General features: G+C 38.1%; 2 protein-coding genes across 4 annotated transcripts; one reads left to right on the top strand and one right to left on the bottom strand.

Moving 5' to 3' along the window:
* The first annotated feature begins 64 nt into the window (after positions 1–64).
* POLG2 (DNA polymerase gamma 2, accessory subunit) lies at positions 65–13,693 on the top strand. 3 transcript variants are annotated; one of them, XM_027471654.3, is made up of 11 exons: positions 65–2,380; positions 2,842–2,968; positions 3,122–3,227; positions 3,621–3,794; positions 4,241–4,381; positions 4,497–4,577; positions 5,187–5,287; positions 6,213–6,350; positions 8,604–8,671; positions 9,282–9,458; positions 13,621–13,693. In XM_027471654.3, exons 1-9 carry the CDS (start codon positions 1,906–1,908, stop codon positions 8,608–8,610), a joined length of 1,350 nt encoding a protein of 449 aa, XP_027327455.2. In that variant the 5' UTR covers positions 65–1,905; the 3' UTR covers positions 8,611–8,671; positions 9,282–9,458; positions 13,621–13,693. The 3 variants fall into 3 exon arrangements, with proteins under 3 accessions (XP_027327455.2, XP_071881675.1, XP_027327456.1); XM_072025574.1 differs by having other exon boundaries at positions 6,213–8,671; XM_027471655.3 differs by lacking the exons at positions 8,604–8,671; positions 9,282–9,458; positions 13,621–13,693 and having other exon boundaries at positions 5,187–5,307; positions 6,213–6,422.
* On the bottom strand, positions 6,141–12,222 carry MILR1 (mast cell immunoglobulin like receptor 1). Its single transcript, XM_072025586.1, is given in 8 exon segments — positions 6,141–6,282; positions 7,197–7,253; positions 7,564–7,623; positions 8,711–8,800; positions 9,068–9,181; positions 9,698–9,982; positions 10,563–10,847; positions 11,744–12,222. Coding segments are annotated over 8 exon segments (1,083 nt in total). The 5' UTR covers positions 11,910–12,222; the 3' UTR covers positions 6,141–6,256.
* Positions 13,694–17,813: the final 4,120 nt, after the last annotated feature.

Here is a 17,813-nt window from a genome sequence, read left to right as displayed (position 1 = left end):
TGAATCTTTATCAATATTCAGTACATGCACTAATAACTCATCTCAATGCACTGCCCATGCTCAGTGGGCAACCGTTCTAAAGCATTTCTTTCATTAGGAGCCTATCTGGCAACAAGCAAAAAAGCCTTGATCCTAGTTTAAAGTGCTTAATGCTTTCATGTACAGTAGCTTAAAGTTCCACTTAATACTGATCTTCAGCTCCCTCTTCCCACTTACTGGTAACTGATTAGTTTTAAACTTAATGCTTAACTACCACTTAATGCATTACAGTTGAATCTGCCTGTAAAAGTCAGGGCAAGATTCTATCTGGGTTATTGTGAATCCAAATCCCTGACTTCAAGTCTCTTGAACTTCATTTTCTTCTGCCTGTGCTTTGCTCTTGGTGACTTTCCTCTGAGGCTAAGCTTGTGATATTCTTAACTACACTGTAATCCATAATCCATTTTCTTATATGTTTGTCTGGTGGAATTTCATTACTTGATGGTATTTTCTGTGATTATTTGTTGTTGCTATGAGAACTTCAACAGAAGTCCCATAATATGACAGTAAACCTAAAGCTGTAGTTAGTAATGTAGAAAGAATGTTAATTAACTGCAAAGCTAAATCAACTGTGGTGGAAGGAAAAAAATAGGCTCCTTTCCCCTTTAGAAGGGGGATAGCACTGAAACTGTTAAAATGAAACGGATTTAAGTTTAAAAGTAACACTGAAAAGTGGGAGAGATGCTACCTAGTAATATTTCTGATACTGTTTTTTTAAAGGTTGGTAGATTCCTGGTGGGCTTGGACAGAATCAGACATGGATGAAATATTTCTGAGTTCCAACTATCTTACTCGACTCAGCCATGTCTAAAACAATTTCTGAGATTTTTTTTCTATCCAATAAGGATATCATTATGCTGTGAAAGACAGATCTCTAGTTCTATATCCTCTCTTTACAAAGGGACATGAGGTAGGGTAAACTTGCCCCTACAGAAGGGCCTTGCTCTAAGGAAATCTCTCCCCTTAACATTTGCACATAAAATGAAAATAAAATACTGACTAAACTCTTGGAACTAGGGCTGCATTGTGGTGGGCTTACATGAGAAATGAAGTTCTATCTAGCAGGATTTTCTGCACTAGGTCAGCGTAGCAGGCTTTAACAGGGCATTCCTTTCTCCCTGGACTGGCAGTGATTCCAGCTGCCCTACTGGCCTACTACCATCTTGTCTTTTCCAATTCTCTGTCTGTTCCTTCTCTGCCTTTTGGGATTTGGGTGTATGTTAAAGAGCGGATGTTGAGATAATCCCAGCTCCTGGGGATTTAGCATGCATGAATTTTTTCATTGCACCCAGTGCAGCGTGGTATCTCCTCTTTAAGCTCCACCTTCTGGCAGTGGTACAGAATCGTGATTAAGCATGTATGGAAATTTCCATTGCTCTGCTCTTGGGCTGGGCTGCTAGCTGCAAGCTCTTACTATGCTAGCAAGCAAACTTTGCCCCCTTCACGCTGCTAGCTGAATATACTGCAGTAATATTAGATTTCACGTCTGCAGCTTTAACTCGTTAGAAAGCTGTTATGTTGCCTTAGACCACGCACATCAACGTGTAGCTGTTCTCAAGCGATCCACATTTGGCTTTTTCCCTAGAAATCTCCCTGGGCACATACAAAGAACTTCGTGTGTCAAGGACAAATCCCTAGGGGATTCTTCCCGCCCCCTGGCGATTAGAGCTTGCCCTCACTGAGGGGCGCCGAGCCGGGGTCCTTGCGAGAAGGGCTGGGGCTGAGCCCAAGGGCACAAAATGGCGGCGGCGGCTGAGGGCACGGAGCGGGAAGCGGGAGGGAAATACGGCACCCAGTGCGCATGCGCAGTGCTCGCTGCCTCCCCCCCTCATCCCCCGGGCCGTGAGGGAGGCGCTGGGCGGGAAGATGGCGCTGGGCGGCAGGCGGGCAGCTCGCTGTGGCAGCGCGCTTCGCCTGGGGCAGCCGGCGCTGAGGCGGCCCTACGTGGCGGCCGGCGGCGAGGAGGAGGAGAACGAGGAGGAGGAGCAGCGGCAGCTGCTGGAGCTGTGCCGGCGGCGGCGCTTCCTGCGGGGAGGCGCGGAGCCGCGGCCCTGGCGCTCCTACCTCAGCGGCTGCCACCCGGGCTTCGGGCCGCTGGGCGCGGCGCTGCGGGGCAACCTGGCGGAGCAGTGGTGGCACTCGGCGCTGGCCCGCAGGGAGCAGGTGTTCGCCGTGGATTCCCCGCTCCACGGCAGCCACAACGCTGGCGTCCCGCAGGCCCGCGATGCCCTGCGGCTGCTGAGCTCCGAGACGCTCCGCCAGGTTGTCCAGGAGCCGGCCGGGCCCGCCCTGGAAGAAGCGCTGGGGAGCGCGGGGACGCTCCGGGAGACGCTGCTGCCCGGTACGGCCCCGCCAGCGCCGGGGTGAGGCGGCTCTCGGGGCTCCGTGCCCCCTGCAGGCCAGCTCCCGGCCTTAATTCGTCCTCCCGTTATGTCAGCGCGCTGGGAAGGTCCGATCTGCACGCTGCGAGAGCGTGGCTTTCTCAAGCACCTCAGCAGCGTAAATGTCCTAATGTGCACTTGACACTTTGCCCTGTAATTAGGGGATAGGCCCGCTAAAGTCACGGTTGCCAAAGTACCCGGAGGTACGGGCTGTGCGTGAGCTGCTGAGCTGATGTCTGCAAAACATGAAAGCTAATTAGATTGCACATAGAGACACTATCTATGGCATTGTGATCTTCAATCACTGTCATTGCCTTCATTTCCTATTGTGGATAAGCTAACATACTATTAATTCTCAGTATAATTAAAAAATTAAAGATTTTCCTCTGGCTACTAAAACTAATTATTTGTCTTTTGGCAGGTGTTTTGGCACAATATGTTAGCTGTTTAGAATTTGCAAACAAGAGATTGCCTTGTGGCCTTGCTGAAGTTGGAGTATGTTTTCACTCTATTCCAGACAGTGAGCTACACAACAAAAACCTCAGAAGGTAGACTAATAAAGATCAACTAATCCCATATAGTGCCTAAATAAGCTATGTACAATTGTTTCAACTTTGGAATTTTTTTTTTGAATACTGTCTCTTGCTTTCTCCCTGTTGTTTTTGAAGGAGTTAACTTGCTGACCTTGCTATTGTTTAAAGAATAGGCGAAAGGACTACCTCTTTGCTTGCATGGTTTAGCTCTCCTAGAACTGCGGGACAGTGGCTCGACTACTGGTTGCGTCAGAGACTGCAATGGTGGAGAAAGGTAACAGCAGTGTACAGATGGCAAATCTTGGCTTGCCCCTTTATTTTTCAAAGAGAGGGGAAATAGACACCCTGTTAATTTTTTGGCAGATGTTGCCAATTTTTATCACTGAAATACATTGTATTTCTTGCAGGAAACAAACAAACAAAACGACAAATTTAAGTTTTTAAATTTGTAGTGTAAGTAGTTTGTAACAGACTTGCAGAAAAGCAAGTGTTTTGTGTTTATAAATGACTTTAGATCAAAGAGCTGTGGAACAATTGATTTGGGTTGTAATTTATTTTAAAAAATGTGCTGCAAATTATAGACTTTACATCTGGCTTTACAGATTTGGTTTGTTAATTAGTAGAGTTTGCACAATAGTAGAACACATCTTATATCTTCAATTTTCAGTTTGCAGTAGGCCCATCTAACTTCAGCAGCAGTGACTTTCAGGATGAAGAAGGAAGAAGAGGATTTAACTTGCATTATAACTTTCCTTGGGGAAAAGAAACAATAGAAACACTGAAGAACCTTGGTGATACTGAATTGTTAGAGATGTATCCAGGGGATAGATCAAAATTACTGGTAAGCCTTAACTTACTTTATTGAGAATCTTTTTATTATAAAGATGAGAGGAATAATTTATTTGAAGAGGTGGTTGTTTAGCATGTGACTATCTTATTCTTCTGTGGTAAAATCTGTATAATTCTGCTGTCAGACCTTCATTGGCAGATCTTATTTTCAAAAACAGATGAAATAGTTTTTTCATGGAGTTACTTATTCTAAGTTAGCAACGAACTATATACTTTTCCACATTGTTACAAAGTTATCTAGTAATGGTTACACTTCAAGATTGCTGGTAACCTTAAAATGTATGTGTGATTGTAACATATATCTGAATGTAACAAGGGTGCTTGAGCTCAATGCCTCATTATACATTTAAAGTAAACAAGAGGCCAGTTGAGACAGACTTTGAAGTATCTCTTGATGGTTGTGTGTTATTTTGTGTGTCGTTTTTCTCCCCTCATCAGGGCCGAGACGGAAGGAAGAATGTTATTCCTCATGTCCTGTCTGTGAGTGGAAATCTGGACCGAGGAGTATTAGCATATCTCTTTGATTCACTACAGCTAGCTGAGAATCCGTTAACAAAAAAGAAAAATTCACAAAGAAAGGTAACTCTGGGGGAAGTATAAGCAACAATGGTCACTGCCTTTTAAATATTCTGGAGTTCTGCTTAAATGTTCACAATAAACACTCTAATTTATTTATTTTTTCTAAAATTGTTAGGTACTTAAACTTCATCCTTGTCTGGCACCTATCAAAGTAGCCTTGGATGTAGGGAAAGGCCCAACAACAGAGCTGCGACAGGTATGTTGTAAGAAAGTGTTTTAATTTTGAGCATTAATTTCCCATGTGACCTTCTGTTATGTCAGGCACTCTGTTAACATTGGTGAAAATCATGCTGCTACTTCAGTTCTCTGAGGCTCACAGTTGTACAGTTTTCATGATGCTTCCACTGTGTAGTTAGTGAGTCATGGCTGAAGGAGTACAGACAGTGGGGAAGTAGATGTCTTCTCTGCTTTAATACACTGCTTTTAGTATTGTTAATAAAATATTAATTTGTTCAATTAAATGTTAAAGGAGAACAAAAAACAAAATCCCTCTGATTCTTAATCTTTCATAGTTATTATAACATGTGGGTCACATCTTCAGAATTTCAGAAGTTTCTGTTAAAGTCAATCATTAAGCCAGTCCCCACAGAAGGGAAGAAACTTACACTGGCATATTTTTTTAAATAAAAATGGAGATTAGTTGTCAAGCTGCTTTCTACTATGAGATTATTTCAGCAAGTAAATTAATACCAACTAGAAATGCTAATAGTGCAAGTTCTGGAGTTTGAATAGTTTCTTTGTCTAGGATTTCATACCCTCAAAATCTTTACTTATACTTTTGTTTTTAAATTTGGTTTAAACACAGGTTTGTCAAGGATTGTTCAACGAACTGTCAGAAAATAGAATTTCCGTATGGCCAGGTTATCTTGAAACCGTGCAAGTATCCTTGGAACAGCTTTATACAAAGTAAGAAGAAATAGTATTCTGTAAGTTAAAACTACAAAGGTGAAAGATGGCCTCCTAGGGACTAGCAAAAATATGCCTATTTTCAGTAAGAAGTCATTGAGTGCAGTAACTGTGTGAATGAAGGCATGTACATGTATCCTAAACTAGAAACTCACTCAGTAGATTTTATTACAAAGAGAAATGACAGTTTAAGAATTGTATGAATTATTAGCCTTTCACGCTTTTTCTATTGTTGTTGCTTTGAAAGTGTGAGATGCCTTTTATAGACTCTTCTATGAAATTAAATTTCTTAAGATGAGTAAACTTGCAAAACCTTGTCATGTCTTCCCCATTTGTGTGCTGTGTTCTGTTTTAAAGCATTTTGACTGGCTCTGTGTTCCATTCTTAAGTACTGTTTCAGATAGCACACTGTGTCTAGTCTTGAACTTAAAAGTTCTTCATGTCTGGAATGATTACCATTGGTGTATGTGATGTTATTTATGCAGATAAAAACCTATATTCTAGGTAAGGGAATATATGATTTGTTGATGATTTTGAGCATATCACTGCTTGTGTCTGTGGACCTTGGGCATATTGATGAATATTTTCTTTCCCAAGAAAAAAATATGTATGTTGATAGGTTCATGAGCAGTAGTCTACATCGTCTGTTTATTAGATAACAGAAGAAAGTTATACTCTGCTTCTACAGAAAATACTCTTGTAATACAAAACTAACATTTACTTTATGTACTAAAGTGACCTAATAATTTAAAGAAATATAATTAGGAAAGCAAGGAATGTCATTAAGAAAATGGGTGTCTTCACAAAACTTGGTGCACTGTAGCAAAAAAAATATATTTGCAGCTTGTCATCATTTGTACATAACTTAATCAGTTCTTTATTTCATACATCAAAAGTGGTAATAGGTGTGGTCTTTTCTTTGCAGATACGATGAGATGAGTGTTCTCTTCATGGTCTTGATAAATGATGCTACTCTAGAGAATGGAGTGGTCCAGCTGAGAAGCAGAGACACCACCATGAAGGAAATGATGCACATATCTAGGTTAAAAGACTTCTTAACTAAGTACGTAACATCAGCTAAAAATGTGTAAACTTAAATTCATCTAATAAAAGGAATTTCTGTGCCTGAAACTGACTTCTGGGGTCAATGATACAGTCACTTCATTGGAAATAGTTGTCCTAAAACTTGGTGATATATCTGTTTTCTGTCAAATCTAAACCATGTAGGTTGTCCAGGTTACCTTGTAAAGAGGAAAGAGGCAAACTTGTCTCTCTTCAGTAGGGCTAACCATAATTTCTTTGTCTTCAATTTTACTATACTGTGAGAATGGTGTACTGAGAAATTGTCATGCTTACCACTAGGTAACAGCAGATCCAAAGGTCAAATATTGATCCTCTAGCACATGCCTTGGAGTGCAACAAAGTTGGAATAACTTTTTGTAGTGCTTGACTAAAGTCTTTTGATTAAATTATACAGTCCAGTTTCTATTTCAGGGTAATTGTTGAATGCACAGGAGCTTGGATCATAGAGAAAGCTTTGGATAATTTATTAAAGATGCCAGACTGTACATTGTGTCCAGCAGGATTTAACCTGACCGTGACTCCATTAAGCTTTTTTATTTTTTATTATTATTATTTTTTTTTTTTTTAAGCAAGGAGTTGTTGCTTATTTAACAGGGTTACTGTTTGGATCTTTATAATTCCAGTCATTTTAAGTCCCTAGAGGTTATTAGTTGGGGATTTTTCTTGCTAGTAGACAACTAGCTATATGATCTGTCTATAAAATAATTAGGCCAGGCAATTAGTATCTACTCTCTCTACTACCTCTCAGCAGACATGGTACTTCTAAACATCTGGAGATTGAAATATTCTTTAAAAATACTTAAATTAATTAGAGAAGAGATCTTACCTTGTATACCATCTCTTACGACTACCTGTGAATAGATTGTAGGACTTTCCCTCTTCTCTGTTAAAAGAATAAAATAGTGCAATGTTCTTTTTTTTAGTAAAGATAATAGAAGAATTAATAAGCCATCAACAGCTTGGTGACTAATAAAATCTGCAAGGTTGCAAAGTTAAGCTTTTGAACTTTTGTCTTACAGTATGATAGGCTTTTTTTTTTTTTTTTGTCTTAGTTATTTTTATTTCTCCATAGTAAGTGAGCAATTTCAGTATGTTAACTGCTACTATCCACCTCCCACAACCACCTTACCCCAATCCCCCCAAATATATCTATGCATACTGGATGTCCCACTACTATAAAATGAGGCTTTCACCTTTTTCATCTTCTCTTCTACTAACAGAAAATACTGCACATTCCCGTTTTTGAATCGGCTCTGTATTAAAGATAAACAGCAATTAATTACAAGAGACTTAATTTTTTTTTTTAATATATATATATATTTTATGATGTAAATAAAGCAGTGACATTCAGGGTTGGATATAAATCTGTCATGCTTTTTGCAGCACCTGTGGGCATTATCAGAGTTATATTCATTGTTATTGCAAGCTATGTGGGTAGAATGCTGATTGAAATTTGGCATGAACAGCTGTAGAGAGCACTGAGCTAATGGAGCAGTGTAGCTAGATATCTACTTGTCCTCTCTGTGAATGGAAGGTGGACTTGTTGGGAAGGAATGATTCCCTTTTGGGTATTTAGAAACAAGAAATCTTACAGTTTTGCTGTTAGATACAAACACACACACCCCCAAGAATACTGACAGTCATGCATAGGGTAAATCTAGAAAATTACAATGTAATAGCATTGTGATTTTCATGCAAGGTCTTCATTACTGTGTATTTTTTTTAAATGGAAGTAGTACGTTCTACTAATGTAGACCAGTTGCTTCATTGACTGTTGTCTAGAATTACTTCATAATTTATTTGAACTGATTTTGAGTCTTTTCAAAGCTAAGCAACATGGAATAAAGAAACATTGTATACTGAACAACTTTGAACAGAATGCAGGAGCTTCCTAAGTTTTATTTTTCTACAGCTTGTGTATAGCCCGTTTTTGGCTTTTATTAAATGAGTAAGTAAATCTGAGGTGCAGTGCCCATCTAATTTTCTTCTGTAACGGCTATTCCTATAATTTCCTTAAGTTCCCAAATGCAATTCATTTTATTTCTGTTTACGGTAGGTTTTTGTATGGAACTTCATTTAAGCGGTTGTGGTTTTGGCTGCATGGCAGACAGATGAGGCCAAATATAGATACTAAGGGACTTCAAATATTGCATCTGTAATGGTATGGTTAGTAGGAGTACTATTAGTTTACTTCCTGACTGGTAGTAGTTGTCCCCTTCTGCTGTTTCTGCAGTGCCTAAAGGAACTGGCCCATGTTGGCTGCAGATAGTATAACAACATTCTTCCACCAAACTTCTGCAGGTAAATTTCATGGCTATATGGGGAGTAACACGAACTTACTAATCTCTGTGTATGTGACGTAATTTTCTGACTCTTCTACTTTATCCGTTAAAGGAAGGCCTGTTGAGGACACAGCAGATGTAGATTTTTCTGCACAACAAATACATACATGTATCAGTTTATCTTAGAGGTAAATAAAGAGCTCCACAAAAATGTTATCTTCGTGATCAAAATTACTCCTTAATCAAAAGCATTTTTAGTAGAATTTTCTTTCCTTCCTAAGAACAAAAAGGCCTAATCCCTTCCAACAGTTCTGTCTTAAATTAGGTATTACTTGTAACATGTTTGCACACTTGAAAGTACTGAGAACATAAATTAGCATATGTGGAAAATGAAATAGATATTCAAACAACTCACCTGTTTTACATGAAGGAATGATGAAAAATCGAATTGCCAGTGCAAATCCTATCACAAACGCTAGTAAGATTAGCCCAAGAAAAATGATCCAGGGTTGAGAATCACAACTCTCCTCTGCCAAAAATAAAATTTAAAAAAAGGTGTTTATGTAAAGAAATGTTTCGTATTTTAAGTATTATCTGTAAATGAAATCAAGACTTTCCATTTCTTTCAGCTTCTGGATTAACTGTTAATAGAACTACTCAGGAAAGTGCAAATTGCACACCACCACAGCGGAAGGAAAGGATTTTGCTGCTGCCAATGGACTGTCCCTCTCATAGGAACCAGAGAGAAAAACAAAGCTAGAGTCTCACCAAGGTGGAGAAAGCTGGACCAGTAGTCTCTCGTAAAAGTGAGTCTTTTACAATCATCCTTCATGGTCACTTCAACTACTGCTACTATCTAGGCTGAGAGTAATTCTTTTTGCATAAATTTTAAAATACCTCAGTATTATTATTGTAATCATTATATTTTGAGCATTACATAGCAGGAATAAAATCTCTGGCTAAAATACTTATATTCTTACTATGTTCTGTACTTTGTTTCTGTCCCTGTTTATTGGCAGTAGTAAACTATTTGACACCTGCATACCTGCTAATATAAAGTTGAAACTGTTGCTGTATTTTGTAGTATTGTGAAAGTTATTTTGAGCTCTGCATTTATAGGTTCCTAAGTCGCTACAGGAATTGATAAGTACAAAAGTAACAGCTGCTTCCTTCTTCTGCATCTTCACTGGTCGAGATATGCTCTGTTTGCCTTTGAAGAAAGTGTATGTGATAGGAAGATTCCCTTTCTCTGAGAGACAAGACAGGGTTGCATTTTGGCCTTTCTTTACTTGAGAGGTGGGTGAGTGCAGCACTGGTTTGGAAAGTGGCTCTGAAAACAAACAAACAAACAAAAAAAACACAACTGAAAAGACTGCATCGCTGATTGCAGGGCAAACTCCAAAGCAAGACTCTGAATTAATCAGCAACTCTGGCAAATAAGATGGGCATAAAGGATTGAGGGCTCAGTTAGACATATCAGAATAGTGCTGCTGACTCCCAAAGGAACAATAGCAGTTTTCAGTAAAGTTCAGCTCAACCAAGGCAGGCACACACCGCACTACAAAACATCACCTTCAGCAAACAAATTGCTGAGTCCCACTGCTGCAGATACACTGGATCAGCCAATGCATGGCTATGCAAATCTAAAATTATACAATCATAGAATGTTTTAGTTTGGAAGGGACCCTTGAAGATAATCTAGTCCAACCCTCTTGTTCTGGGCAGGGATTTCTTTCACTAGGTCAGGTTTCTCAAAGTCCCATCCAACCTGACTTAACATTTCTAATGATGGGGCATCCACAGCTTCTCTGGGCAACCTGTTCCAGTGTCTCACTACTCTTGTTGTGAAAAATTTCTTCCTTGTATCCAATAAAATTAAATGCGTCAAGAAGTAATACAGCAAGACATACCTTTAAGCATGAAATTGAGACTTGTGCTGTATTTTTCACCATGGATTTCATTCTCAACTTTGCACTTGTATTCACCCACATCACTGGCAGAGTTGATAGTCAAGTTGAACAATGCTGGCATCAAGTCTGTCTTATTTAAAGTGGATACCTTCTGACTGGCTTTAAACAGTGTGTATTTGAGAGGTGGAGAACCAGAATCTGAGTGACAGGAGAGGCTCACGTTCTGGTTCAACATTACTTCCAAAGTGCCCTGAACTGGTGTGAGAATGGGGTTGGAAAGTATCTCTGGAAAGAAGAAACTTCTGAGTGAGTTGATTGCACCTATCATTCAAGAATCTCTTCCCCCCTCTCCCCCCCCCCCCCCCCCCCTTTTTTTTTCTCTCCCCAGAATATGTTGAGGACCAGGCTCTACTTATTTCTGTTGAAACAGATGTTTGTGTTTTTTACTACTTCCAGTAGCAGGCAATGCAACTTCATATTTTTCAGTGTTAGTATATAGCTTATAACACTTGATGAAAAATGCATGCCTTCATATAAAACACAGCATAAACGCACAAAACCAACAGGTGCATCTAGATGAACCAACAAGAAAACCTTTTGAGCTACAGCAGCAATGAAAATAATAGAAGCATAAAAAAGAAATATTATGGGGTGTTAATTGTAGGAGAAAGTAACTTTTCCCTTCTGTATGAGAAAGCAGCCAAGCTACTTGAGTGGTAGAATGTGAACCTAAAAGTGAAAACAGTATTTTACTTGTGGCAAAATTAATCTCACATAAATAGACTGAATTTATCTTCCCTGAATTTTGAATAGTAGCAGCCAGAGCTTTGATTGTCTATCAAATCAGTTTGGTTTGTAAGATCATGCAAATACACTTTTAAGAAAAACTTGCCTTGTCTTTTCACAGAAATTGTTAATATAAAAGTCATGACTAAGATAAATTCTGACTCTTATAAAGAGAGAAAATATATTTTAACATCTTAAGGCAATTTTTAATCTACATATGAGTATGGCAGCAAAGAAAGCTTTGTATTAAAACTTGCAAACAGTCTCAATGCACAGACAGGCAAAAGATTTAATTTTACATGTAGGCTTTTGAAATTTTTCAATCTTTCCACCTTTTTTTTTGGTGAACAGTTCATTTCAGCACACATCCCAAAACTGAAAAAAAAAGAACCTACCTCTGCCATCTGCAGTTGCATTCTGAATCTGCTGAGAGACTTGAACTAGAAGAGAAGAAGGCTTTCAGATAGGAAACAATGGCTCTTATTTATAAAAATGCATAATATGTAAGAAGTATGTCCTTGGCTTACAGTAGGAAAACAGCAGAATTGTGAGAAAATACATTTTCTTGCAAAAATGAAGCTGGTACACTTCAAGATATCTGATGGCGTTATACTAATGAAATCTTAGAGGAGTGGCTCTAGCAGTTGAGGAAGTCTTAAATAGGGAAACAGTGCTGATCTTAACTGATGATGTTTGCTTAACCACTTTTGTTATATTCCATTTATATTTAGCCTATGACAGTCATTTTAGAGTAGTGGGCACAAGGAAAAGCTTTGGAGTGAGGAACAGCGGTTTGGAATACAACTATGTTATGTAAATTTGTTCCAAGATGTAGCTAACTTAATCAACTTTTTCATGTGTGAGAGCTGTGTAATAGAACTATGCTACGAGGCAGTATACAAGAATATATATAATTTTTCTAGTATTGTTCTTACAAAGGCATGAGATCACTGATTCATATCTCACAGCCACACATTTACTAGAGAGAATGCAAGAGATCCTTTGGGAGAATATGGCTGTGACCAAAGGAGAATGTAGTTTCCTTTTATTATCAGCAATATAATTTTTTAAAAAATGACATACGCACACAAAAAAAAAGTACTTAAACCATGGAAGTTTTAAGATGCTAAGTATTCCTGGATAGTTTGCCTATTTGGAATTTTGGCCAAGTTTCAAATATTCAGCTGTGAAATCACATAGTAAAAGATACAGATCTCATCACAAACTTGAGTTCAACACCACTGTAAAACAAGTTGATGACTAATTTGATCATCTAATCAGTAATATTGCTGATATTTCTTCTTTACAGTTTCAAGAAGTAGATGTTCTTAGTTTGTTGTTCTCTGTCTCTGTGCAAAGTAAATGTAATATTCAGCTAATGTTCTATGGCATGAAGTAGTATTTTGTTTTGGTCAGTTCTTTTAGCATAGGTAAAAACGCCATTGGTTTTATATGTTCATGACTGTTTTTTTATTTTTATTTCCCTGGTGTCTTTTTTGGTCAAAGGCCCATGGTCAAAACTGAGAATTTGGACATTATACAATGTTAGTTGCAAATTCAAGGGCAGACCATAATCTTTAAATTCTCCAGGTCAGACACAATATTCAGCAAAACAATGTCTCAGTCACTATGCTGCTCTGTAGTCATCCTGAGTAGAATATACATAAAATAAAATGTATATATGTGAAATAAAATTACAACTTCTGGAACTGACAAGAGTTTTGAGTGCCGTGAATGTGCTTTGCCCAATAAAATAGAGGAGGAAAGGCCAGGCTCCCAGGGTATAAATGATGTGTACCTAAAAGTTCTGGGGCCTGAATGTACATACAATGGCAATGTTGTCTGTGTGCTTGTATATCGATGATGACTTTTGAAGAAATTCAGGCCTTGCTGTACACATAAAATTAAAAAAGAAAAAAAATAATAAAAAAAAAGACACGCAGTGAATGTCTTAAAAGCGTTGTTGTTATACTTGTCTTTTTTCTTACATATTCTGCAGCCTCTGAAAGTAACAAGACCAGGTGTTACATCATGTTTCCTGCATAACACAAACCCCCTCCCAAAGTCTAGTCTGCTTTAACAGAGAATTTTTTTTTTTCACACAGTTTAGCGTACAACTTCCTTTTTTTTCCTGTGTTGTTTATTTTACTTAATTTCTTATGAGACAACCTTTACCCTCGTTTTGCAAGTGTTTCTTTTGTGGAAATGCTGACAACTAACCACAAGACTACTTTTTTTTTTTTTTTTTTTTTTTTTTTTTTTTTTTTTACAGCTGGCAGAAAGCATGCGTAAAAATACCAACGTTGAGAGAAGAACTGGGAGCATTTGCACGTTTTCCTGTAGCGGTAAGCTGTTCTCTATCAGAAAAACTGCAGAATAGTCCCTAAAATGCTCGCTGCCAGGTGGTGGTAAAGGAGGAAAGCGGGAAGCAGCCCGGCCTCGCACCCTCCTCTCAGGGGGAGCAGCCGTTGGAAGGTGGGAGGCCGCTGGAGGTTGAGGTGCAAGGGCCTCGGCCTACTCCTTCCCTCATAGGTGCGGTTTCTGCAACCCTGCTGCTTCCCCCAGGAGGTACATCTCTGCCCTCCCTGTTCCCTCTCCCTCCCTCACCCTGCTTTGAAATTTGGATGTAGGGACTGAAATATACATGTTTTCTTTGATGTATGCCAATTTAGTGACTGAAACATGTTTGTTTTCGTTGATACATGGCAATCATTTCAACTACACATGTAGGATGATGGCGAAGAACTTCCTTTCTTTTAACTGTCCAATACTTACGCCTACCCATTTCGTCTCTTGAAATACATATTTCCTTTTTAACTCTTATAGTTGCTTTGCAGAATGTTAATACAGTTGCTTCTTAAGTAAAAAGATTTCTGAACCACTGTGGTAGGATATGGTAGCTGAGGATAAGGACTGCTGCAGTTTGTATGAAAGCTAGACTGTGATTGCTAAGACATCACTAGAGGAAGTAATGATGTATTCATTAGAAAAGGAGGCTTCAGATTAAGTTTTAAATGTAAATTATTAAGATAGGTTTATATAAAGGGGCTTCCAGAAATTTTTTTGTGATCGTTCAGTCCTATTGGGCAAGGAAGAGCTGTGTTAGAATTTTTGTTGAAGTATAACTCAGTGGACTGTGTGCACTCTCAAGTAGTATTCTTGGAATAATGATTTTAGTTTCTGATATTTTGAGTGATGAGCATTCAGCTGATCTGAAGGTTTGATAGTGTCTTTTATGACCGCTTTTTAAAAAGCTCTAAAGTAGTATTTTCTACAACATGGGCTGGGAGTGTCCCGAAATTTAGAGAATGAGCTTCATTAAATCCTGTATTATTGATTTGAGTCAAAAAGGTAGTGTCTCATTTTGCCCTTCAGCAGGGTGAAGAGAACAGTATCTAGGCTGGCGGTTGGCCATACTGTTAATGTAAAATAGTGGAAAAATGAAAAAAACACTTGACATTACCTGTCTGACATTTTGAATGCTGACTCTATTAGTTTGTTAGTCTCTTGAACAGTGTCCTGGGAAGTAATAAATCAGCTTACTTCCATGTTTTTATTTGTTTGTTTTGGGGGTGACATGGGGTGTGCCAAGTTGGCTTTTGACTTTAGGCTAACATTAGGTGGTTTTCTTAAAGATGTATATTTAGAATTTTATAGCATCAGTAAGATACAGTGTGAGATTGGTGTTCCCTTTGTATTATTCTACAAATTTCCTGCCTGGAAATAATGTGCTAAATATATTTAACAAAAATTTATGTACAGAAGTAATCCAGCCAAAACATGTAAGTTAAAAAGTCTGAAAGGAAGATGTGTATCATGTGGTGTTGCAACAATATTCTGCCTCAGGCAAACAGGTGAATGAGAATAAAAGCCAAACAGCTTTCACTCAAAAGATTTTTCACTCAAAATTCTTTGACTTGAGAATGAAAATAGTATGAGATAATATTATGTAGTAAGACCGTGCAGTCTTCACACTGTATCTGTCTTATTGTAGGTTTCCAGGGAAATTTGAATGTTTCAGTAGAATTATAAAAGTTATTTCTGGTCTCAGTTCCTCATCCTGAGAGGTCCTCCATTCTGGAAGAGCATCTGCTGTAGTAGACGTCTGCAGAAGGTTTTGCTAGAAATCACCATATATTGGTGGTTATGTCTGGTGCTGAATTACATTAAGCACTTCTGCTTTGTCTGCAAAGGTTTTACTGAGCTAGCTAGATCATCACGGAATACCATATTTTTACACTCCTACTCAAAATGGCTGTGGTAGCAAGCCTGCTGTTTATATTAACTACTTGGTATACAATTGTGAGAATGTATTTTCTAGAAGGCAAATAAGAATAGAAGAGGAAGGGATCTTTTCTGTATGAGTATTTAAGATATCTTTAAATTCCCTGCAGTGATCCTTGGGTTCTGAATGAGAATTTTAGTGTAACAGAAGTTTTCCAATTGAACTAAAAATGTATTTGAACTGCAGATTGCAAGGAACATGTCAATAGGTGAAAGAACCTTTTGGGTAGTCAAATTAATTAAATTAACAAACCCCAAATCTCCAATTTTTTATTTGGAAAATATTTAAAAATCGTATGTCTTCCTTCTGCCTTCTCTCCCCCCCACCAAAGGAAAAATAAGGATTTTTTTTTTTTTTTTTTTTGTAAGAAAGGCTATTCCACACTTCCTTTTAAGTTCTGTCGTTTTTGCTTAAAGTAATTAATACTCATTTCATTTTACAGATTTGATGAGACATCAAAGACTGGCACTACTGATACATTTATCTTATAATTTTATTTATAAAATTGGTTATTCTCCAGTAATGCTTTGAGAATCAACAAGCAATATAAAAGATGGGAATGTAGAGTGAAGGAAAATATTTCCAGAATTAATTCCCTCTCCAGCCATAAGGTTCTGACTTTTTTTTTTTTTTTTTTTTTTTTTGTCCTGGCACGGTCCATACTCTGAGATGAATATTCTTGCAGAACTCAAGGCTGTTTTTCTGCTGCACTGCTGCATCCCAAAATTTCAGTTTGGAGGAGGTGTTGGATATCAGTAATTTTAGGAAAAACTCCAGAATGGAATGCTGGTTTAATTGCAGATGATGGATGTGGGGGGGGGAAATGTATTTCAATGTGGTCCTGGGTCGTCGTCCAGTAGATGGCACCGTTGTGAAATGCAATGGTCTGAGAAGCACAAGCTTTCAGCAATACAGATTTTCTGTAAATTGTAGAACATCTGGAGCTCTGGAAAAAAGTCAATTTTTTTTAACATTCTTTGTAAATACTCAAATCCATGAGTTTTTTTTTTTTATTCTTATTCTTATCTAGGGAAGTATAGAGACTTTTTAAATAAAGACAAATGATGCAAATTTTTCACATTCAAGAAAACACAACCTAGAAATATATGCAGAACAAACTCAATTCATTCCCAGTTCCCCAGGGAGCTGTCTAGATGTGTGAAAACAATTACATTTGTTATAATTCTATTGAAAGAGGAAGTATTAATTAACCAAAATAGTTCACAGTTGTAAGGAACCAAAGTGATTATATGTGTCAGGGGCTGGGTGATTAGACATCAGAGCTGCTTTTTCTATTATTGATTTTGTTACTGGAAAGCTTGCACTGACATCAGAAAAGATGGACTCAGATCTCAGAATTTTATAAATTATTTGTAAAATTTATAAAATCCCAAACATTTGAGATTAACTGCTTTTAAAATAGAATTAGTGAGCTTATACAAGACATTATGCAGAACCTGCATTGTCATGGACAAGCACTGATGACCCAGAACGTTGTGCTCTTAAGAGAAATGTTTTGTTAGTAAATCAGTGAGATATAACTTGAAGGCAACACATCTTTTCTGAAGAAAGTAAAACTCTGGTCAGGAATGGGTATTTGAGAACAGGAGACAAAGCCTAGCTGAGTCACTGTACTCAGCATGTGCTCTGTGGGGAATTAAGATGTCAGTCCTACCGATTGGCACTGCAGCATGCTCTTTACTGTCATGCCAACCAGCTGGGGAGTTAATGAAAACAAACAGCTGAAATGTGCTATGAACTCCTTGCTTCCTTTCCTGTCATAAGGGGCTGGCTGAAAACAGTGTGTGTGGGGAGTAGGGATTGGTGCAGAATTTGAAAATCTTATTCAGCATTTTATCCTTAGTTATGGAAATAGGTTTTGACTCTGATAGGCTCTGTTCAGATGACAGAACTGATGCTTTTTAGGAATTGTCATATTTAAGCAAGTAGCAGGAGACCCAACCAGCAGAAACAGGCATCATGTATTCCCAGATGAGCACAGCTTCAAGGGTCTGATTCATTGGGCATTAGATTAAATGTGAAGATTTCTTTACTCCTCAAAGGACATTGTGCCAGATTATTATTTATTTATTTTTGTCTGCTTCAGAAGGTGTGCTGCATTTTTTATGTCAATCCTTCTTTTCTCAGAAACATAAGGGACTAAAGAGAGTTCTTTAATG

The sequence above is a fragment of the Anas platyrhynchos genome, chromosome 19, assembly GCF_047663525.1.
Source record: "Anas platyrhynchos isolate ZD024472 breed Pekin duck chromosome 19, IASCAAS_PekinDuck_T2T, whole genome shotgun sequence".
NCBI lineage: Eukaryota > Metazoa > Chordata > Aves > Anseriformes > Anatidae > Anas > Anas platyrhynchos.
This window is presented reverse-complemented; position numbering and strand designations above follow the sequence as displayed.